Source organism: Python bivittatus, unplaced genomic scaffold, assembly GCF_059951505.1.
Source record: "Python bivittatus isolate LINGU-HERP-01145 unplaced genomic scaffold, Pbiv_v1 ctg000220_np1212, whole genome shotgun sequence".
NCBI classification, from domain to species: Eukaryota; Metazoa; Chordata; class Lepidosauria; order Squamata; family Pythonidae; genus Python; species Python bivittatus.
Window position 1 is genome coordinate 20794659 of NW_028277048.1, and position 23827 is coordinate 20818485.

Below are 23827 nucleotides of genomic sequence, written 5' to 3' on the forward strand. Positions count from 1 at the left end.
TTTATACTAGACGTAGTGCTGGGGTGCACCTTGCTTATAGTATGTTTATCCTCTTTAAAGTAGTAGTTTTCCTTACCAAGACAGCCATCTATCTCCCATCTTTCTCAAATTTTAGTCAATAAATTATTTGATGTAAGGCAGTTCACCAGTCTTGTGGCCAAAATCTACTCTGGCGGGACTGGAGAACCTGTGACCTCTTCCATTATTCTTTACCTTTGATTATGATGGATATGGCGGCAGGGAATTATGTTCAACAACCAGGGGTTCCTCATCCAAACCCTCTGGTATAATATGTTCTTACATTTCCAGATATTGGCACATGAAAGACACCACTTGTGCTTTCCTGTGGAAACTTGACTGGAGATGATTGAGGATCTACTTGACTATCCTGAGATCTTGCTCTCCCCACTTGTCCAAGCCACTTGGCTGCACCTGCTGAACTCTGGAAGAAGGCAGACTGCCTTCCATTGGATGACAGGTCATTCTTAGTTTGCTATCTTGCTTTCAGAAGGTACATCTGTCCTATGTTCTTGAGGTTTTCTGATTCCCAGGATGACGGCAGGTTATTAGTTGGGTGTTTAAAACCCCTGCCCAGTTCAACTATCTTACAAAATAATTGAGAGAATGGGAGAAAGTCTATTTCATTACAGATGTTAATCCTGAACATTACTCTATCTTAGCCCTCTTTTTGAATAAAAAGGCCTCTCCAAAAATAGTTTGCAAAAGGGGATGGAAGATGGGCAATATCTGCATTCTCAAGGTAATTGACGTAGCCAGGATCTGGGAGTAGATATTAATGCAAAAATTATCCTTTTGTAACTGGTTCATTTCTAGCCTTCCTAACAAAATTGGAACTTTTATTGCCCAGTTTCCTGGTAAAATATTCAGTATGCAAAAAGACAAAAATATGGAAATTACAACTTGTGCTTTCCCCTAATATTTAAAATTGAAACAAACAATCATTCATAGCTCAAATAAAATTTGGCAAAATCCCGTAAAATTGGCCCAGGTTCTGCTAACTGGCATCCAGTACTTAAAAAGTAAAGGTGGCATGTTTTAAAGTGACAGGCGTTTTTTGTTGCTATATATTTCTTCTATATTCACTAGGTAAAGACGACTAATCCCTCAAACTGAGTTTGACTAGACTCCATGGAGAAGTCCATGTAGTTTCCTTGGCAGCAGAACGGAAGTGCTTTGCATTGCCTTCTTTTATTACCTTTTTCTGATTTGCTGGCAGAGTCTACAGTCTTGGGATTTCCCCATGATCTCCCATTCAAGTATAGGCCAGGTCTGACTCCACTTAGCTTTTCTGATTTCAGCCAAGGTTGGTTAGGTGCTTCCACCCACTGTGTGTTCTTGAAGTTTTAATGGGAGGCGAGCAGAATGTTTGTTGGCCTGCCAGCACATTGCACTCGGGGATTCAGTGGAACAATAATAGGGGGGAGGCAAAGTGAAAGAAGTTGGGTGGGATTTACAGAAGGGTTGGATTTCTTCCAGCAAATGCTGGTTTAACACCTGTTCCAAACAATAGCCAATCTTTTACATAGCTTCTATGATTGACAATCCCCTTTCAATGAAATATTGCGTCACTGAAGAATGGGGCTGGGGAGAAGCACGCTCCAACATTAATTATAAAGAAATGTAGAGTAATTAGTGGAAAGAAAATGAACCCAAAACAGAAATGATTTCCTCATAAAATACAATTATAAGCTTTATTGTTTCCAGTCAGGATTACCAGAGCAAGACTTTGTTCCAACTGAAAATTTTCCTGCAAATGAACCAAAACTTCTAATGCTAGCTTCTGCATTCAAAATCTAAGTTCTTTCACCACGTCATCATTCTTCAGAAATGGTAAAAATTGTATAGAAACCAACCTTGTCCTTTAAAAAGGGAAAGATGGAATCACGCACAGATAGATTTTGATCCGTATTGTCATCCAATCCGTATTAAAAAGTGTGGTGTGCTCATAAAATACGCAGTACTTACAAAAGTCCAGAATCTATTTTTCCCTTTGGACTTATGCATTCCATTGACAGTGAAAATGCTGATTATTTACAGGTTACAAGAATTACCAACATTGTCTGTTATGAGAAAGTTGCTGTTACAACAAGAGCTGACGATCTTGTTACAGAAAGAGAGGACTCTCTCCCCCCTGCCCCCTTATCCAAGGAAATCCAGGAAACCGAATATTTTCTTAGAAACATTCCAAACAAACAATAAGGGCAAGTTTTTGGTCTAGCAGATCATTGTAATTAGCAATAAACATTATCCCTTTACTCTTTTTGCTTTCCTGGTGGGTATTCTTGTCAACATAATGCAAACACAAATATACACGCACACAATTTGGTTTTCTGCATTGCTTTAACTCCCATCCACTGATGTGAGTTAGCAATTAGTTTGGCAGCTGGTTTCTCATGAGATACAGCTTCTTCCTCTGCTAGTGTTGTGTTTTGTTTTGTTTTCTTTAAAGGCACATTAGCAGCTTTCCTGATTCCTGGCATTGCAGTGTACAAGTAAGGCTATGGATGTGTCTGAAGTAAGCCACACCCCTGCCCCCACTGCAGGATGTTACACCGTGCAGTCTAGGAAAGCCAGCCCTGTTGAGTCATGCAGACCGGTGGAGAGTGGAACCAGGTTGCAGCCTTCTCAATGCCTAGACTGCAGGGGTTAGGAGGGCTAAAAGGCATGTCAAGTCCAGACACAGGGGTCATAAGGAGGTGCCAACAAACTTACTCCATCCCTTCCCTTCAATCTGCCGGGAGAGGGCTGATCAGCTAGAAGACACAGGTTTTTCTTCTCCCACCGAATCGTCAGTGCTATCTGCAGTGTGCTGGCGAAAGTTCCAAAGCTTGAGGTAAAGCACTGGCCACAGCCTGTGCAAAGGGCTAGGATTTCAGTCGCACAACAATACTGCAGGCCAGCATTTACTTCTTTAATCGCAGGTGGCTGCACTGAGTCTTTGGAAGCAAAAGTTCACCTGCTACTCACCTGCATGTCAGTGCAAAGACCTTTAAGACAGTTGAGAAAGCATTAGAATTATGGAGTAATTTCTCCTTCCAATGCTCAGTATTGTCAGAAGTTGCATTTCCTATGTAACAGATTAAAGTCATTATCTTTGGCATCCAATTATTCTCTAAACTATACCACAGACAGACAATTTATCCCTTAGGACAGAGCCTCGAAGCACTACTTCCTACAATGCTCACAACATACAAATTAGGGAAATGTTTGATTTCACATCTGGCCAATGGCCACTTTTCCTCTACAGCCAAATAAACATCACCAGTATTGTCTGCCTCATAGCGTGGAGCTTTGATGGACAATATACCTGGTATTCTAAAGAGCAAACATACCAGCCTTTACTTTTTTTTATCAAGAAAGCCCAAATGAACAGATATACCAAGGTTGGCTGTTTTGACCTTCCTATTATAAAAGGCACAAGAGTGTTACAGGCAAATGTTGGGTTATACAGCAAATTGGTCCCCCTCTCTTCTCCGTGAATGTACCCTCTGTTGCTGGAAAGTGAGCTCAGAAGAATGGGAACTTTGACAGGAGATGTTTTCCAGAGCTGCTTTGGTCTTTCTTGGACTGCTTAGCTGAAGTACCAAATTTGATGGGCATCTGCAGTGTTGCAGGGAGCCATGGATGGATGTTCACCTCTTGCAGACAAACACCGGTTAATTGCCATATTTTTAAGCAGATGATCCTAAAAAATAAAAACAAAAACAAAAGGTACACTGTTGAGATAGAACACATCAAAGACTGGCTATGGTGGAATTCTGGGAGTAGGAGTTTAATATCTCTGGAAGGCAGCAGGTTGAAGAAGGCTGCCTTTTTGTCTCTTGGAGGGAAACTCTACAGCTGGAAGTTCTGTTAAGCCAAGAAGATGCTCTACAAAAGGACAGGGCAGGCTGGCCAGGCTTCTACCTGGAGCACCTTCCAGTGTGGCTCCATTTAGTCAACCTATGCCTTTCCCTTTGAGAAAAGTGGTGCAGTGGAAGCTGGTACGAGCCACATTTGTTGGTGCAACGTCACCACCTGGAGCACACTCAAACCACTTCCTGTCTAGTAGGTAGCAAAGGGAAGACAACTTCTCATCTGCAGGTGCAGGGAAAAAGTATTTTTTTATGTGCAGATATAAGTGGAAATATATAACTCCCAGCTCCTGCATTGAGAAAGTCATGATATCTGGAGATGAAATTAGCCTTCCCCTCCTTAACGCTCCATGACATCATCTGAACTGCCAAGGCTGGTTCATTGGAAGGCTTAACCAAACAGCCTCTTTTGTGAAAATTACCCTCCTCTGGAAAGCCTTTCACTGACTTTGGAAAGAGACAAGGGATGAAGAGACTCACAGTGTTCCAGCAACATTTAAGTACACATTAACAATTTCCTTAAATGTTTATCTTGTCTTGGAACTTCATTTAACTCCTACGGCTACAAAATGAGAACTGAGCTGCTCTTTTGGTTGGCTGCTAGATAGTGGCTGCTGTTTCTGTCTCCCTCCAGAATAATGCTGTACAGTGGTAAGAGTACAGTTGATTGGGCATTAACTCCAAATTTGGACAAGGGATTTCTTAAAGCATTTTTCAAACTTATTTGGCTTCACCGCATCGGTAAGCATACCCTAGCACAGTGATGGTGAACCCTTTGGGCTAGGTGTGTCAAAAATTTGGAAAATGCCTAACTTGACTCTGCTGGCATGTCACCCCCCCCCCCAAACAAAAGAGAAACAATTCTTTACATAGTCATTTGTTTAAAAAAAAATACAGTCCAATCATGTGTGGTGCTGTGTATTATATAAAGAAACATCAAATAATTACAAAAATGAAATCTGAGTAAAACAAACCCAGTTTTTTTGGTAGCTCGAACGGGGAGAATAGTTGTTGTTGGGTGTTGGTGAATGCTGGTGTATCACCCAAAACATCATGGCATGTCATAGGTTTGCCATCACTGCCCTAGCATAATCAAAATTTGGCAAATAGATTCCTTCCATTCAAATGATTTTTGCCATTTCACCTCCCCCCTTATCCAGCTTCTTTTTGTCTCAAAGAAAACTGCCAGAAATCTAATTTTATCATTCATTCATTCATCCATCCATCCATCCATCCATCCATCCATCCATCCATCCATCCATCCATCCATCCATCCATCACGTTTATATAGCCGCCCATGTCACAAATGTGACTCTGGGCTGCGTACAATAAAAATGAACCATAAAAAGCAAACATTAAAAACATTCCATAATAAAAGGAACAATATTATTAAAAAAAGACTAGGAGAAAGCATCTTCAGTGTTACAAGCAATGTAGCCATCTCAACAAATTTCCACTTCCCTGAGATCCCTAAGCTTGCTGACATAGTCACATTTGAGGGACTTTTGGAAGGCTACCAAAGATGGGGCCGGTCTCACCTTGGGGGGAATGATGTTCCAGAGGGTGAGCACCATAGCAGAAAAGGCCCTCATCTTTGTAGCAGAGACTGAAATCATAATCTCTGGCCTCAGGTACTTCCTAAAGTCCTTGCTATTATCTCCAGCCACCCTCACATGCTACTCTTGCTTCCGATCTTTCTTTGAAGGAAGGGCCCCGCAATGCTAATGGAGACCTTCAAAGCTGACTCAGAAATTGTATTTTCAATTGTCAGTGCAAATTTAGCAACCAGATGTGTTAATAGATCCCTTAGCAGGAAAGACATTACGTTCTGGACGCTGACGAGTTCCCAGCCACAGTAAGAAATATTTGGTTGGCAAATAGTGTGAGACTGGCTGCAGGTAGAAATAGCCAGTCTGGAAGCAGATGAGTTCAGGAAGAAGAGCACATTCCTCTGGGGTTCACAGATTAAACTCACATGAGTCAGTTCCCATTCTTCATTTTCTGGCACTCGGGAGTGTTTCCCCGTATAGTGACAATCTCCCAACTCAACAGGTCCTATCTTGGCTCGGAGGCACAGCTGCTTGCCAATGTTGTGTCGCAGGTCTCGCTGGGACGTGTATTCAAAGTACTAAAAGCAAAACAGGCAAGGGGATAAGAAGCTTTCACCACCAGAAACAAAACCAAAAAAATGGATAATTTTGAAAGGAAATTTTGACACTTCAGTACATCAACATCATTCATTCTATTTCTCTAGACTTTTCTGCTTTCACAAATCGCCCCACCATCTCCACATATTACTTCCCACATTGCCTTTCATTCTTCAGAGTTCATCTCTTTCTCTCTCTCATTAACTCCATCCAACCACCACTTTTTCAGCCTATTTTCTCTTAGCTCATCCACTCTTCCTTCAGATATTCACTCATTCCTTGTCTATATATGACCAAATTCCTCAACATACTTCTTTTATACTGATTACTTCCTTTTGTATTCAGGCTACATTCATCCATCCTTAACCCTATCTCTGCTTGGACAAACAAACTTCTTAAATAACCCATTCCCACTGCATTCAACTTAGCTTGATGTCTTTCCTGACATTCCAAATTCCCACTAATATTAAAAAAAAAAAATATCCCTTTTTCAGGATGTTCCAAACTGTTGTATTGGCCACTCCCAATGTTTTTGCTATCTCTCTGATGGGTTTATTTTGTTTTCTCAGCCTAATGATGGCCTTCTTCACTCGCATGGACACCTCTTTGGACCTCATGTTGAGAGTTCCAGTGAACAGCTATCAAATGCAAATGTAACACTCAGAACCACCCCCAGGCCTTTTATCTGCTTGATTGGTCATGGAGTACCCAGGAAACAGGCCATACCTGGCCATGCAGCTGCTGGTCAGCCATTCGTTCCATTACTTATGAGCCAATGATGGGTGTGTGCGTGCATGCCATTGGCTGTACTTCCTGAATGGTTAGTGCCCCACTTTTGTCAAACCCCTTGAATTACAGCTGAAAGTCCTGACTTTGCTCCCATCTGGGTGTGTTTCCTTTCAGCTTCAATGTGATGGTGTACAGAGGCCAAATGCCAAAACAGTTATCCTTGTTCCAATATTTCTGGTCCTGACTGTAAATCATTTGGGTTCTTAACCAACAACACAGGTTCATCTGCCTATGGAAGTACACACTCATTCACATTGCCAGTCAATCCACCTCTTACTCTTACTACATTCAGCAACCAGCCTTTAATGCCATATCTACACACACACACACACACACTCACAAAATCATAATTCAAACCTATTCACTTTCTCATAACACTTCCACTAAATCAGCAAATGTGACATAAACTTTCTTTCTCACATCACTACAATTGTCAACAACCTGAAGAGCAAAAATTTAGTCTGCTTACCCCTGGCCTGGCATATACACTTCCCAAATTTTGCTCACTGTCACCTCTTTTAATCAGAATTCTGCTAAAAACCTTTCCACGCATGTTTAACAAATTGTGTTTTTTTTTTTTGCATTCACTCTTGCTACCTTAACTTTTTTTTAGGGAAACAATAACAACATTTTTCCAATTATTAGACACAGATGCAGTCTTGACACACATGTTAAATCATACATTTGCTCCCTAAGCAAACTACACCTGTATTTTAACATTTCTTCAGTTATTCCATCTATACCTCCATTCTTACTGTTTTTCAACATACAACATTTATAACCTTTTCATCATTTTTCCTTGGACAGGAATATTTATTGCATTTGATTGAATTCCATTCTTTGATATGTCTCTACCATTCTCATACAAATCTCTCAAATAACATATTCCCTCACTTCAGTTTCAGCCAAAATAATTTCTTCCCTTTTGTCATAATCTCATCTATGCTATCTGAGTACTCTGCTAGATATTCATTATTTAGCCCTCTTCTAAAACAATTTTATTTTCATCAGAATCTGCCTGTGTTTTCTCTGCTTTTTTAATCTTAACTGTTCTTTATTGTCTCTGACTATTCTTAGGAATGATCTTTTTCGTTGTATATAATCTCTCATCCACATTTTTGCAGCAATCATTTCTTATATGAATTTCTTTTTCTCATCCATAGCAATGTTTACCCCATCATTTTCCCAGGCATCCTTTTTCATATTTCCTATTACTGTAACTCCTACCAAGGCACTTTGTAATACAATCCCTTTTACACTTTTCCAAGCAGCTTCAACATCATGCTTCTTTACATCTATTTTTCATTCATCTGTGTTCTAGATGGAGTATTTATCTATGTTCTAATATTTTTTCCATAAAAGTATGGAATACTTTCTCTTGCTGCAGTCATTCTACTTTCATTGTAGATTCTTTACTTTCTTCCTCTTTTTGATAGGTAGAACCTGGGTTCATGAGAAGAGATAAGGACAGGAACATTTTTGTAAAGTCCATACCTGATTGCCTCCCATCCCATGACAGGGATACATAATCAATGGCTTTCCACCATGGTTGTTTTCTCCAACATCCAGGCAGCGCTTGGCGCCCTCATTTCTAATCTGTAGTGGAATAGATTTAATAGAATTAGGAGCATAGTAACAGCATCCATAGAAAGCTTCAGGTTTTAGCTAAACACCTTGGACAGAGTATTTTTTTATTCTGCACTCTTCTATTAAACATGTGTAATCTTATATTTCCCTTCTCAGCTCAGTTTGCCTTCTAACTGGCTCACATTAACAAGAACCAATTCATAACCCTTTTAGGAATTAGAGTATTTATGAACATTAAGTACTTAGCCAATGGCAATGGCAGTTTGAATGGGAAATGCAGAGCCAAATAAAGATATATTTATTTCCCCGGGCCTTTCAATCAGCTGTAAGCCCGTTTGAGATTGCACTTGTAAGACACCCTGTGAATATATCAAATACCTTGAGTCCCACCAGATTGGGCTGCAAAGCCCTAAATGAGCACTAGATGGCAACAAAAATATATAGAAAGCTCATTCTCTGCTGACATTTGGTGGTCATCCAGGCTTTTGCAGCCAGTAACTCACGTCTTCCTCACCAGTTGGCTGGACTACTCAATACACTCTGCATAGGGCTGCCTTTCAAGAGGGTACTCAGCAGTTGCAAGTGGGTCAGAAGGGAGCAGTCACAGAGCTGGCGGGACAACGCCATCACTGCAGAATTAAACCCATGTTAAGGATGCTGCATTAATGACTAGTAGACTTCTGTATTATCCAGCCATGCCTTTGACTCAAATTGATTATGAATTCCTTATCTCAGGTATGTGTACTTCTATTTTATTTTTGTTTACTGTTTCTATTTTACTCATGCTTTGTTCACCCATAGTGGCTTAGCAAATTAGCTTTTTAAAGGTGATACTAACAATGATGATGATGATGATTTTAAATTAAAAAATAAATGGAAACTTAGCATGCTCTAAAACTAAGTGCCAGCCTGTAGTATTAGTTTTATTTACAGGAGTGCTTCTAGGCACCACACTCTTAGAAATTAAAAATGCCCAGTGTTTTGTTGGGCTTGTCTAGAAAAAAGACAGAGACAAGCTGTAGAGGAGAGGAGAGAGGTTAAAATGGATGGTGAGTGGAACCTCATTCATTGGTTTTCTGGCCATGTCCACTGTGGCAGTCATTTTGCAAAAAGGCAAACCTCCCTGTGGGAGCCATTTTTGAGAGCAGCCCTGACATTTTGTTAAGTCGATGTCTTATATAAGCATTCGTTTGACTAGAAAACAAAAAAAGGACTCTTTTCTAAGGTCGTATTAGATGAGAACACTAGTAAGGCGTGTAGTGACAAGAAAATAACCAGCTTGTCCTGCCTTTTCCTAACCTCATTAAACGTCTCTTAAGCATAGACTGTGGGCTTCACACAAACATACACTGCTCCTGTTATAGCTATGGTGATCGTATTTTCTTGGAAAAAATAAAGGACAAATCTGAAAAAGGGGCAAATCTGAAAGAGGTTCATAAAGATAAAAAAAATCTAATTATTTATGTTTATGACTTTGCTTTACAAAGGAAAATTCAAGAGCAAAACCAAGAAAAACTACAAAAACCCATATTCTAATAAAAATCATAAAAAGCTATGAAGTTATATAAGAAGCAAGTATTAAAAAGGATTTCTGCAATCAGACTGCATTAAGTGGTACCATTTGTGCGGTAAAAGCTAAATGACCAAAAACAAAAGGACAAAAGTGAGTGTTTGAAAAATAAATAAATTTAGCTTTCTGAAATAAAGAACTGTACCAATAGAAGAGAATATATGAAGCTCAGGGTTGAACTGTGGAGTCCTTGTTACTCTCTGAGCTTGGTTGTTTGCTTGCAGACATTTCATTACCCAACTAGGTAACATCATCAGTGCTAGTGAGTGTGGGGTTTGCTCCCTGTTTATATACAGTAGCTTGCCCTGCCAGTAATGGTGGGGGTGTGGTTTTCTCCTTGGTAGTTCCTTGATTAAGGTATTGTTTTCTGCTTGATTGTTTGTCTGGTGTTAATCCCTGCTTATCTGGATGTAGGCTGCTAGAGAGGAAGTGTTCTGGTCTTTTTGTTTCCTTCTTAGCTTTCTTACCATTTCTTTTGAATGGTGTGCAAATGTGGTTTATATCTCTATGTGTCTATTGATGTCTGATGTGTCTGAGTGCCAAGCTTCCAGGAATTCCCTAGCATTTTTGGATTTAACTTGGTCTAGCACGCTCACAGTTTCCCAGTTGAAACTATGGCTGAGTCTGTCCATGTGTTGTGAGATTAAGGAGTTTTCATTATGTCTTCTGACTGCTAGTTGGTACTCGTGGATGTGCTCTGCTAGTCTTCTGCCTATCTGTCCTACATAGTGGTTGTTACAGTCCTTACACTGTATGTTGTAGATGACTCCTGTTTTTTCTTCTTGGGTTACTGGGTCTTTTGGTTTACTTAAGATGTTTTGGAGGACTTTAGTTGGTTTGTGTGCTATGGAGATGCCATGTGATTGTAATAATCTGCTGGTTGTTTCTGAGATGTTTCTGATGTATGGCAGTGTTATCCTTTTCATTGCTTGCGTTGGTTGTGCTGTAGTGGGTTGAGCGGTCAGGCACTTTTTGATAAGGTTGTGTGGGTATCCATTTTGTTGGAAGATGTTGTATAGGCAATCTGTTTCCTTTTTCTGGTGTTCTGGGTTGCTGCAGTGGATTTGTGCTCATCTGAATAATATTCTTACACAGCTCCTCTTGTGGGAGGTTCGGTTGTTATGTTGGTAATGGAGCACTTGGTTAGCATGGGTGATTTTCTGATAGACTTGTGTTTCTAATTTGCCATCATTTCCTCTGCTAATGAGGATATCCAGGAAGGGTAGTGTGTTGTTATTTTCTTCTTCCCTTGTGAATGTTATTCCTTTGAAGATGTTGACTGTTTCATGTGTCTTCTCTAGTTCCTTTTTTATTATGATGAAGGTGTCATCTACATCCCAGATCCATACTTTTGGTTGTATGCATGGGAGTGGTATAGTTTCTAGACACTGAATTACAGTCTCTGCTATGAGTCCTGAGAGTGTCGATCCCATGGGTCTTCTTCTGATTTATTGGTGTATTTGTCCACTAAACTGAAAGTAGGCAGTGAGGCAGAAGTTGATGAGGTCCATGATTCTGGGTATTTCAATCTTGGTGCATTTGGTTAGGTCGGGTGTGTTGTGTAGTACTGCTGCCATGGATTCTTTTGCTAGTTCTGGGTCTATGGATGTAAAGAGTACTATGACATTGAATGAAACCATAATTTCATCTTCATCTATTTTTAGGTATTTGATTTTCTGGAGGCACTGTAGCAGGATGTTGATGGAATATTCACTCCCCTCTGTGAGAACTTTTTTGTAAGTTCTTTGGCTGTGTTGTATGTTGGGGTCCCTAGTAACAATACAACTGGTGAAGAGGTATGTCGGGCTTGTGTATGTTTGGGCATCTACAGAAGTGTGGCAGGATGGGCCCACTGCTTTTGATCTGCTGCTGTTCTTCTTTTGTGATTTGACTTTTCTTGGTTAGGTCGTTAAGGGTTCTCTTGAACAGGTTGTCTAGTTTCTGTATTGGCTTGGTGTTTACTGGGATGTAGGTTTCTTTGTCGCCTAATAACTTTTTGGCTTTTTGTATGTATTGTGATCTGTCCATGATAACCATGGTTTGGCCTTTGTCTGCTGAGAGGATGATGATGGTTTGGTCCTTCTTTAGGTTTTTTAGGTTAAAGGACTACATAGCACACGAAAGAAGAAGCCCATGGCATTTATGTGTGTGTGAGAAGAACAACAAAATACCCAGCAGAATTCTGGAACAAAATGAAAGCTGTTCATTTCTTAGAAGAACCAGTGAGATGAAATGGGAAGGAGGAGGGAGAGAAAAGAAGGAACCAAGAGTCCAAAAGCTGCAAATATTGACAAAGAAACTGTCAGAGCTTTCAAATGGCTTGTTTGGGGTAATGACATGTTTAGTTCAGCTGCTAAACTAAAATTACCAAGCAGAGCCAAAAATATGCAACTTCTCCTTTGAAGAAGGCTGCTTAGGACACGGGAAGCAAAGTTTTCAGTTTTAGCATTATTGTTTATTATTAACAAGTGACATTCCAGAGGGAATAGTCATTTTCTTTCCAAGCATTTCCTTTTAGATATTTGAGAAGGGTAATTTCAAGAGCATGTTGCCTCATTCCCTCACCCCAGGATTTTTCTTCAGAAAAGAGAGCAGAAACAGTGGTTTTTCCCTCCCAGATGTCATCGCATACATCGTCTAGGCTTTCCCCCTTCATAACGTTAACACCGTAACACCAAATACAGCAGTTTACTTTTCTCTATAGGAAAGAATGGCAAGATAGAAGGGGGAAAAAGCCATTCTTTATATTATTGTTATGGCTGGTTGCACAGTCAGCCAGATGTTTAGACTGGACTTGGCATCTTTATTCACCTATTGAGCCCTTCCCAAGGACCTGGGATAGGCAGATGTTGTTGTCTGATGGTGTTAGACGTATCGTCGTAGGATATAAGCTGTTCCAAGTAAAGCTGCCTTTTGCAATTGACTGGTGGTGATTTTGTCAATGCTGATGGTGTTCAAGTGATGCTCCAGATGTTTTGGAATTGGACCCAAGGTGCCTATTGGTACTGTCTTTGCTTTTTTTTGCCATGCTCATTCTATTTTCAGGTCTTTATATTTTGTGATTTTCTCCAGTTGTTTCTCTTTTATTCTGCAGTCTCTAGCTATTACAATGTCCACTATCCAGATTTGTCTTTTTATCAACAATTGTTAAGTCAAGGGTGTTGTTGTTATTGTTATATACACAACGTGAAATCACAGCTGCCACTTCTTTAGCTGGTGTTGGCCTTCATTCGCTTTGAGTTCTTCCCAAGAACTGAGGACTTCATAATGTACTGGTGTAGTATATCTGTGCATCCAAGCAGCATGGCCTTTTGTAATTGACAGATGGAAATTTTTTCAATGCGCAGATTTTCTAAGTGCCGTCCAAGGCATTTTGGTATGGCACCCAGAGCACCGATAATCACCAGAGTTTATGCCATAATCTTTCAACTTTGATTTTCAGATCCTGATACATTGTGATCTTCTCCAATTCTTTGTCTTCTATTTTACTATCTCCTGATATTGTCATATCAATTATCCACACTTTCTTCTTTTCAATCCCAGTTAAATCTGGTACGTTATGTGCCATGATTTTATTAGTTTGTATTCCAAAATCCCATAATTTTTTAACCTGCTTATTTTTTACTACTTTTTCAACTATATGTTCCCACCAATTTTTTATTACTGGGACATAATAATTTTTACAGATGTTCCTGTGAATCATTCTGGAGACTGTTTTATGTCGTTGTTTATAATCAGTTTGTGTGATCTTCTTGCACGAGCTGAGTATATGATCTACTGTTTCTTCTACTTCTTTGCACATGCTGCACTTTGAATCATTTGATGATCTTCTCAATTCTGGCCTTGATTGCATTAGTTCTAATAGCTTGCTCTTGATCAGCCAAAATCAAGCCTTCAGTTTCTTTTTTTTATGTTCCAGTTGTTATTGTTGTTATTATTATTATTCTGCCTTTTTTCAAACACGCACACACACACCCTGGCGACAAACATACCTGATACTCTTGCCTCCTCTTTTCCCCACAGCAACCACCCTGTGGGGTGAGTTGAACTGAGAGAGAGTGACTGACCCAAAGCCACCCAATCAGCTCTCATGCCTAAGGCGGGACTAGAACTCACCCTCTCCTGGTTTCCAGGCCACTTCACCCCTACACCAAACTGGCTCTATGTCTTAGATCAGTACCTTGACCTTGGATACCCCCGGCCATCACAAATAAAATATAGTCCTTGAATCTCTGTTGGCCATTCTAGAACGGCTTAGAATGTTAGAAACAAAACACGAATGTGAACAATGAAATACTTTTGTGTGTGAATACAATAAAAACACAAATATAAACATACGTATGAGAGATAAATCCAGACATTCTAAGGGAATGGTTTTTAAAACTCAGTCCAGAATAGATAGGTGGTGTTCAGGCAACATGCTAATTTCTGAATTTGTTTTCTGAGTTCACACAATAAACTGAACCCAATCGAACCAATTCTCAGTTCACGCACCACAACTAAACAAGCTTAATTGTTATGTGAAGGCCTTTACCAGGTCTTTACCTCATCAGTTTAAGTGTATCGTGAGAGTATAACCACTATGAATCAAATGAAAAACAAAGATGCAGGGGAAATTTTGGGATGTTTCTTCTGAACATTGGGTGAAAAATAATACCCATTTTGTGTTACAACATGAATCCTGAGGCACACTTAAACAAGAGGGCTAGTTTAAATAAACTATTGATGTAACACAGCACAAAGATAAGTCAGGTCATATTTTCACTTACCGCTCCATAGAAAGCTGGGGTAAGGTCTGGAATGAAGATCTCAGGATAAACAGTTTGTAAATACCACGTGAAATTTTTGCAGTGTAACCTCTCCTTCAGCTGCAGTCGCTCAGTGAGGTCTCCATATGTTTTCTAATAAAGCCATAATGTGTGCATGTTTAAAAAGGATCACATAAAGCAGACAAAAGGGCCACCACTATTTACTGGAATCCACTAAATAGCTAAAGGTCTTAACTGTCTTTATTTTTTAATTTGTTTAATCCATGGATTAAATCTTGAGACAGTTCCAGCCAGAACTTGGTCTCTAGGATTACTTTCAGACCTGGAACATCCTATCTCTGAGGTCCTCCAAGTTCCTCTCCTTTATTAGATACTGGAGGTCCCTGAGGATAAAGCCACAACTCCATTTTATAATCTATCAACTGTTCTGTTTTTCTACTAAACCTCTTGTTAGGTTCTCCAGTTCAAGAAATGGGACCACCTCAGGGTGTCTAAGCCATTGAAATAATGACTGGAAAATGCTGTACCATTTCTCTTTCTTTGGTAAGGCTCCCAGCAACTATGCTGGAGAATCCTGCCCTTATTTAGAGGAAGTAGAATCAATTAAACCTACATATTTAGGATTAAAAAACAAGACGTACAGATTTTGTACACTAAGGGAAGTACTTCATACCTCTCTGGCCATCTGAGAGGCCTGCTGGTTCCTTCTGTAGAAGATCTCCTTATAGTCATCCATCCAGACTTCTGCCAGGCGCACCTGATTCCTAGAGATGACCTGAGTCCCTTTGGGGAAGGTGTGTGGACTTTTGGAACGGAACACGTGGCCAACTACTGAGCAGGGAATGATCTCTAGCTGGCCTCCACACTGCCAAACCTGAGGGTGCAAGGCAGGGGGAAGAGTACCATTCAAACCATGAGAAAACCACAAAATCATACATTGAATGTTAGAGTCAGACCAAGGAAATAAGATGTGAAATCCACGCATCTCTTTTCCTTTCTTTTTAAAGTGGGGATCAGGAATCAGGGTCAGATTCCAGCTGCCCAAAACCAGGCCCCTTCAAGAGAGAAGCTGCCATCAAGTAGCAGAAAGAGCTTCTTCTTAGGGGGACGGGGTGGCAACTTTATGTTTGCAGGCTGCATCTTAAGGAGAAAAGGTCTATATCTTCCACGTCTGATCCCAGTTGCCCTTGCTTGGCTAGAGAGTGGTTCTTCTAAAAGATAAACCGGAGTCCTGCCAGAGCTCCCATAACATTCCAGTCTGAGGAAGTGCAATCCCTTGATCTCCTCCTATCAAAGGCGGGGAGTGAGCCATCCCAGAATGGGCTGCTCTCCAAAGAATCTTAACCTCGGAGGGGTAATCAGGCAGAGTGGCATTTAGGCTTTGGCTGAAGATTTGCTCAACCTGCCACTGGATTGGACAAGGAATACTATGTTGATAACAGAACATGTAATCTTGTCTGGCTGGGAGCCACTCTTTTTGTCCTCTTTTTGGAGCACTAGGACAAAATTTAACTTTATCTAATTTAAATAGTACCACATTTAATGAATTAAGGCATACACTACTCGCCATGTAATAAATAATTTCACCTTTGGCACATTGAAACAATTTGATGGCAATAACAAGGCCGCAAACAAGGCCTGTTGGGTGAGCGCATGTGTGTGCCTCTGGATTGCGTTCATACTTAAGGACCATGTCTGATTCTATCTTTGGCTGCAAGACTGAGCCTGTACACCTGCCATCCTGGGTCTTGCAAAACATGTTCAGTGCTACAGTTGACTTTGTCCTATTATTTTTAAGGATAGTATTTTCAGTGCTGTGTAACAAAATGTCATCAGAGCGAAAAGCGAAGCAGGAAGCATACATTCATATTCTTGCATTAACCTGCACGGAAGGCGATCTTGAATTTAATGTTATACCTGACTTCAGTTAGACGAAAGCAAATCAAAAGGCTTCTGTATTCTCATTTCATCCAAGCCAGTGTTGTCCAAACTTGGCCACTTTAAGATGAGTGGACTTCAACTCCCAGAATTCCCCAGCCAGCATGGGTGGCTGGGGAATTCTGGGAGTCTACTCATCTTAAAGTGGCCAAGTTTGGACAACACTGATCTAAGCCAACCCTCCCATGTTAAAGGTGCCTAATGAAGGGGGAAAACCTTATCTTTCTTTCAGGTAGTTACAGGAAATTGCAACTCAGAACCAGAGGTTCTTAACCTCACTTAAAAAAATTACTATTCCTGCTTTTCATATATATATATTATATATATTTTGCCACATGGTGGCACTCCACACAGCATTTAACATCTCAAAGCTCCTTTTAACATTTTTTAAAAACTCTACAGCATTTGCAAAGTTACCATACGAAGCATCTACTTAAACATTTGCACTGCAACAATATATATTAAAAAAAAACCACCCTTCTGTACATCCTTAGTTCATTTCTTCTTCACAATATCAACAGTAAAATTGACTTATGTTTCAATTTTCCCAGATTCTCTTACAATTTTCGAAAAATACTAGGATTTTTTTAAAAATTGCAGTTGATATACACATGATGATTAGATTTGGTATGCATGCCTTAGAGACTCGAATTATAACCAGTTGTATCTTCAGTATCTGTTTGTAGAGCAGTGGTTCTTAAACTGGGAGTAATTGGGGCATATCCTGCGGGTAATGGAACAATTTGTAATTACTTGTTTCTGAGCTGAGGATCCAGCTTGGGACTGCTGCCACCAAGACCTTTGTGTAAAACAACAGGGTCTGGGGTTTTCTGTGGGGGTAATGACATGATTTGAAAGCAGGAAAAGGGGTAATTGGGTCAAACACTTTAAGCACCACTGTTGTGGCGTTTTTGTACCCACACTATAATCACTGTCCCTGGACCCCCCATTGGACTGCATATGGAAAGTTCTACCCTCAGATGGACAGCAGATACTGAGAATCCCAATACAAAGAAGTAACTAGTTAGCCTCCAAATCCTGTCATGTTTTGTTTCCATAGCAACAGAGCCACCTTTTTAATTTTACTACTACTACTACTTGCTTCCACTACCACTATTACTACCACCACCACGTAACTCCACTCAACTTTGAAAGCACAGAGCTAAAACAATGAAGGCCTATCAGAGTCTTCTTCCCTGGATAATGAATGTGCAAAGGATCCAGATAATCAATCCCATGTGGGTTTATCCAGCCATTAATTAATTAATTAATTAATTAATATTTATTTATTAATATCTATTTATTTATATTTATTTATTTATATATATATATATATATTTATTTATTATTAAATTTGTATGCCACCCATCTCCCCCAATGGGTGACTCTGGGCGGCTTACAATTAAAAATCAAAAGCGCAGAAACAATTAAAATACCCCATAAATAATTAAATTCCTCATTCTATAAAAATCCACTATAAAAACAAACTCTATACATAAATACTAAAGACATTCAAGATGACAGGGGGTGTTGGTGGGTAAAATCAATTATCCCACAAGCCACTTCCACTGGTGTGAGCCCCCATCCAGCCCCCAGGCCATCTGGCATAGCCAAGATTTCACACTCTTCCTGAAGGCCATGAGAGTGGGGGCACACCACACCTCAGGAGGTAGATTGTTCCACAGAGCGGGGACCACGGCAGAAAAGGCCCTCTTCCTAGATCCCACCAGTCGAAATTTCTTGACTGGTGGGGTCTGCAACATGCCCCTTCCACCGGACTGAGTGGGGCGGGCTGAGATAACAGGGGTGAGACGGTGAGAATGTCACCTCACAACATTATTGTGACAAATTCCATGCACTAAGTTAGGTTATAAGATATTACTACTACTGTACACCACATCAGCACTATTTAAGCATAATCCAAAACAATGTAAAGACAATCTAAATCATAACAAAACTTAAATAAAATAACACTTATGTGAAGAAACATGACAACAATTTCATAGGTTCATTTAAAGTATATGCAGTTCAAGGAATAAAGTCTACACTTAAGGAAGCAGTGCTGGACTTCAGCGTTAGGTTCAGGCTTAAGCTTAGCAAGAAAACTCAATGAGTAATTTACAGCCAGGTATCACTCAGCATAATCTACCCCACGGGGCTATTGTTAGGGCAAAATGGGGAGGATTAAAAGCATGATTGACAATCCTCACCCACCTTAAGGACGGTTAGGGTAAAAATAGTAACAAAACTAAAATTCAACACAAATATTATCCTATAAAAAGCATCTTAGAAGCATCTACATATTATATGTTCCATCTGCCTTTCAATTATTTTGTAGATTTTCACCCTGAAATTTTCATATTTTTCAAGATGTATTCAACCTAATGTTCTCAAGGGGCAAGTAAACCCACAAATCTAACCCCAAAATCCTAAACCAGCATATCAGGGAATGATAATCTATTACTTATTTTTTTCTTTAAAGATAGCTTTTTCAGAGAGCTGGTAAAAAATAAAAATGCCCCCCCCCCTTTTAAAAAGTTATATCTAGACATTCATAGCCCATTCCTATTGTAGCTTTCCTTCTTACCCGAAAAGACATCTCTACATTTTCCCCTCCCCAGATTTCCATCTGATCATCATAGGAGCCAATATGTTCAAAATAGGACTTGGAAATGGCAAAGAGACCACCAGCAAATGTAGGAGTCCTGCAAAAGTAAGAAGCATAGGATTATTATGAAAATCCTGATAAGCGAATTATTTACTGAGTGGAAAACTGAAATCAGTCTTCCTTCTCTCTGAAACTCCAAGTGAACTGTCAAGGAGAGTCCAAACCAGATTACAATGGCTAGAGCAGGGAAAGATATGGCACTCCAGATATTGCTGAATTTTTAGCATCTCCACTTAGCATAGGCAATACAGAAGGACACTGGGAGCTGTGGACAGTAACAACTAGAGAAGTTTCCCAAGCCCTGATCAAAGTGGATCACACAAGTTGGAAGGGCAGGGCTTTGGCTGCAATATATCAAAGGCAACTTTCAAACACCCATCTATTGAAGCAACCTTTGAGAAGTGATCTACCGTGGCTTTTACTACTCTGATTGTTTCATGTCTTTTTAGGAAAAAAATACAGCAAGATTTGAGAATAAGCTGAATATTGGTACAGTTTTTAATATTACTGTCCCCACTGATTGTCCATAAAGCTGTACCTCTTTAGTTTCTGGAATACTACCAAGTATTCTTAAAACCTTAATTTTCTAAATTAAATGGAAAGCAGCTTTGACATAAAAGGAAGCATAAAAATGGAATTTTAAGGAACAAAATTAAAGCATTAACCTAGACACTCTCCCCCCCCCCAGAACAATACCCACAATCCCTGCTTCGGTTACCAACAAAAGTTAGGAATCACAAATCACCCCTATCTGAGTGGTGGTGCTTCACTCAGAGGAACAAAAAAATCCTGTGTGCTGGGGGGGGGGGCAGGGAGAAGGCAGTGTTTTCTCTTACTTTCTCTGAAAAGTCTTTAGACAACAGTATCATCTACAACTGTTTTTTTTACAAAAACAAAAAAAATCCCCAAACCAAACTGATGTTTGTCCAATAATTTTTATTTAATTTAAATCACTCTATTGTTGATCAAAAAGCAGGGCTATACATATAAAATCTAAACAAACACAATGAAGTTAATATGCAGAACTGTGCACGTGCGTGGTACATGTTCACACAAAGATGCTCTCCCCTCATCCCTCCTGCCACCTTTTGTCCAAAACATTTTGCCAGGTAGTTCGAACACTTGCTGACAAGATGACAGCTGCTAATTCCAGAATTAGATCAGAAGGGGTGGAGAAAAAGACTCAAACTTAATAATTTGAAGCATGTTCTTGACTGACTGCATCCAAAACAAGAAATAGCCACAGGGTTTGGGGTGGATCACATTCCTGAGGAGCTTCAAGGATGGCCCTTCAGAGGCAGACAGGGCCTTTATTCATCCTTGGGTATCATTGTTGCAAAGGCTGGGGCACAAATAAGAGTACTTGGGGACAGAGTTTTGTCAACTGCACCGCTTTCATTATTAGTTACCCCAGAGCTCCTGGTGCTTGCTTCTATGTTTGTTTGTTTTAAGGAGGAGAAAAGCTGAGATTGGCACCAGAAACTTGCTTCAGCAAGGTTTTCTCTGAAACCAGCACTCTGTTGTAGCCAGTGGAGATTAGGAGCTGCTGAAAAGCCAAGTTGCCAATGTCTCTTTTTTTTTCTCTCTCTCCATCAGCAATAACAAAAAGGAATTTCTGTGCCTCTTTCATTGGGACAGAACAGCCTCCTGTTTGACCTCTGCACAAAGGAGAGCTGTACTTGAGGCCAAAGGAATGGGATTTTGTCTCACTCTTGGAAAGGAGGAGGGCCAAGCCGGTATCAAATGGCTTGCACTATGAATTTCAAGGTCATTTCAAGCTTTAAGAAGTGGAGAGGCTGGTTACCTTAATGACTCTTCAGCTGTCCACTGCCAAGAGAGACAAGGGGCTGGCAGAGTTTGAAAGAGGAAGGAACAAACCTTGGTCCTTTCATGTCATAGCCCTTATTATCCTGCTTTGATACAGCAGGGAAGAAAAGGTCCTGTCATTGTCTCTCAAGGAACTGTGGGTCTCACAAGCAGCTTACAAACCTTGTACTATACCCCAATGACCCTTGGAGGTAAATCACTTCAATTCTTATTTTTCTGATCTTGTGGTGAGGGGGGAGAGTGCAGAAGTGGTCTTAGAAGGGTATTAATACTGCAAACATTTTTTTAAAACCCCAATTTAATTAGCTTAGGTTCCAACAAGAGATTCTAAAAAATGAAAGATTCTGAAAGGAGGTGAGTATTCTCCATTAGAAATTTCTAGCATCTTGCAAGACAGAGGTATAGCTCTTAGAATTCCTTTGCAAGAGGGGCTGTGATTCTTCAGCAGGTACACATTTAAACTATGCAGCTGTGTCAGTAATATTGAGACTCATTCCAAACATTTTCAGCATTATGGTTCGTGAGAATTGCTGCAAGAACAGATGGCCTCTTCTACACATTTCAAAATTCAATCCTGGTTCAAATATGCAAATTCATTATTTGATGATCTGCACTTGGAAAAGGAAAAAACGCCACTCAGCAGTAGTACAGTATGTGCTTTGCATGCACCCGTGTTTTAAGAAAGACTGAAATCCTGCAGATCCACCGTTACTTATGAAACACAATAAAGAGCTCCATGAAATATAAACTCATAAAAATTCATAATGGTAAATATGACAGCCTCAGTTTCAATCATCAAGCAGGCCTGGAAAAGTCTGCAGCCAGTTCACATATAACTAGAGCAAAACAAAAATGTAACTACTTCACAAAAAGTCAGGAAAGCCCTCATCTAAGAGGTATTCCATTTTTCCCACTCAACGAAGAGAATACCACCCCAGAAATGGAGCATCCTCTTAGACATTATTTCTGTTTAAAAATAAAATGTGTTGCCTCTTTCTTTTCTTTCTTTTAATTGGGCACATAGGTGTACAAACTCAGTAGTCTAAAGATTATTCTTGGGGGTGGGACGTGGGGAACATTCTAAGAAGAACTCACAGTCTCACTCAGATTTAGTCATCCTTAAGCCCACTGGAATCATGTGCACAGAGCTCAGGGCTAGACTGTGGCCAGGAGTATTTAATTATCAGGTGCACTGACAGATGCTTAGGAACAAAATACATCTGTGCCAATCCCAATGGCAGATTAGAGATTAGTGGGATCAGCGTGAAACACACGAGATGAAGCGCATAGTAAGAAATGACTGTCCCACATCATCCATCTTATTATATGTACCATATCTCAGACACCAGGATTCAGCCCAGCATTAGAATTAATCCATCAGCTCTTGAAAGTTCTCTGTTGTCACAAGATACTGAATTGAAAGGAAGAGTGTACAAGGAGTATATTATGGATCTATACAGTCCAGTAAAAATGATTGCCGGAGGTACTTACACAGCTGTAAGGGTTCTAAACAATCCCTAAGAGTTGTATATTCTTTTGCGTTACACTGAAGGGATGTCAAAATGCTTTCAGAATACAACTAGATTTTAAACTACAGTTTAAAGGACTTGACCCCAGTATCAGTTTCATAAAGTGATTTTTACAAGCACAGGAAAGTCAAAACACAGTAAGTGTTGTTTAACTACAGCCTACTAATGAAAAGTGAAAGATAACTTACTATCCTTGCTACACTTGCCTATATAGAGGTGTTTGTCCTTTCACATAAACTATTTAAAGTAAACCAAACTCTAAAGAAATAGCTCCTACTGCTCAAATATGGATATATTCTCCAGGCACTGGAGAGCAGAAGAGAATCCGTTACTCTAGAGCAGTGTTTCTCGACCTTGGCAAGTTTAAGATGAGTGGACTTCAACTCCCAGAATTCCCTAGCCAGCCATGGGAATTCTGGGAGTTGAAATCCACTCATCTTAAACTTGCCAAGGTCGAGAAACACTGCTCTAGAGACAAGAGCTTCAGTACGTTCATGGAATCATACCAGAAACATGCATGCATCTTTTACAAAACTTCTGGTGAGAAAGCTAGAGTGAATTTGATCAGCTCAATGTACTAAGCAGACTAATGACCTCTGACATTATTTTTCTATTCTGCACTAAGCCGTCTATGCCTGTGATTTATTATATGCCTTCCAGCTTTCTGAAAAGTTATCATGTATATACAGTATAGTCCTTCAGGGTCAAACTACAGTTTAGCAGTGCAAAGACTTTTAGGCTGGTGTATTCCTTCCCCTCTGAGGTAGCCATGAAGGCACTGGAAGCACCCATTTTCTTTCCAAACTAACCTGAGTTCCTCATCGTATCTGAACTTGGGGGAGCTCTGGCTACATCAGGGTTACCCTAAGTTTGGAATGCACTGAGGGACTCCAGTTACTTTAAAAGTAGATGTGGATGCTTCTAAGTCACTCCACAGTGAGATGGGCGGTGACAAATTTGAAATATAAATAAATAAAAAAATAAAATAATTTCCTCCTCCGAGCTTCAACAGAAGAAGGTTTTGGGGGGTGGGGAGGGCAGGCATGGGAAATAGGACAGGACTTGCCTGTGCTTGTAGTTACAATGTTCAATGACAGTGCTGTAGCTAAAATGGGCCCCAGCTGAATG

General features: G+C 40.0%; 1 protein-coding gene across 2 annotated transcripts in view; it reads right to left on the reverse strand.

Moving 5' to 3' along the window:
• Positions 1–1685: 1685 nt before the first annotated feature.
• Positions 1686–23827, reverse strand: part of GALNT6 (polypeptide N-acetylgalactosaminyltransferase 6) — a 63763-nt gene continuing 41621 nt past the window's right edge. For both annotated transcript variants that reach the window (XM_015888233.3, XM_007420731.4), the window contains 6 exons: positions 19263–19380; positions 15411–15611; positions 14738–14869; positions 8306–8407; positions 5851–6003; positions 1686–3706 (listed from right to left, as the gene is read on the reverse strand). In XM_015888233.3, the coding sequence (XP_015743719.1) occupies positions 3593–3706; positions 5851–6003; positions 8306–8407; positions 14738–14869; positions 15411–15611; positions 19263–19380 (820 nt within the window). In that variant the 3' untranslated portion in view covers positions 1686–3592. The remainder of the gene's footprint in view (positions 3707–5850; positions 6004–8305; positions 8408–14737; positions 14870–15410; positions 15612–19262; positions 19381–23827) is intronic.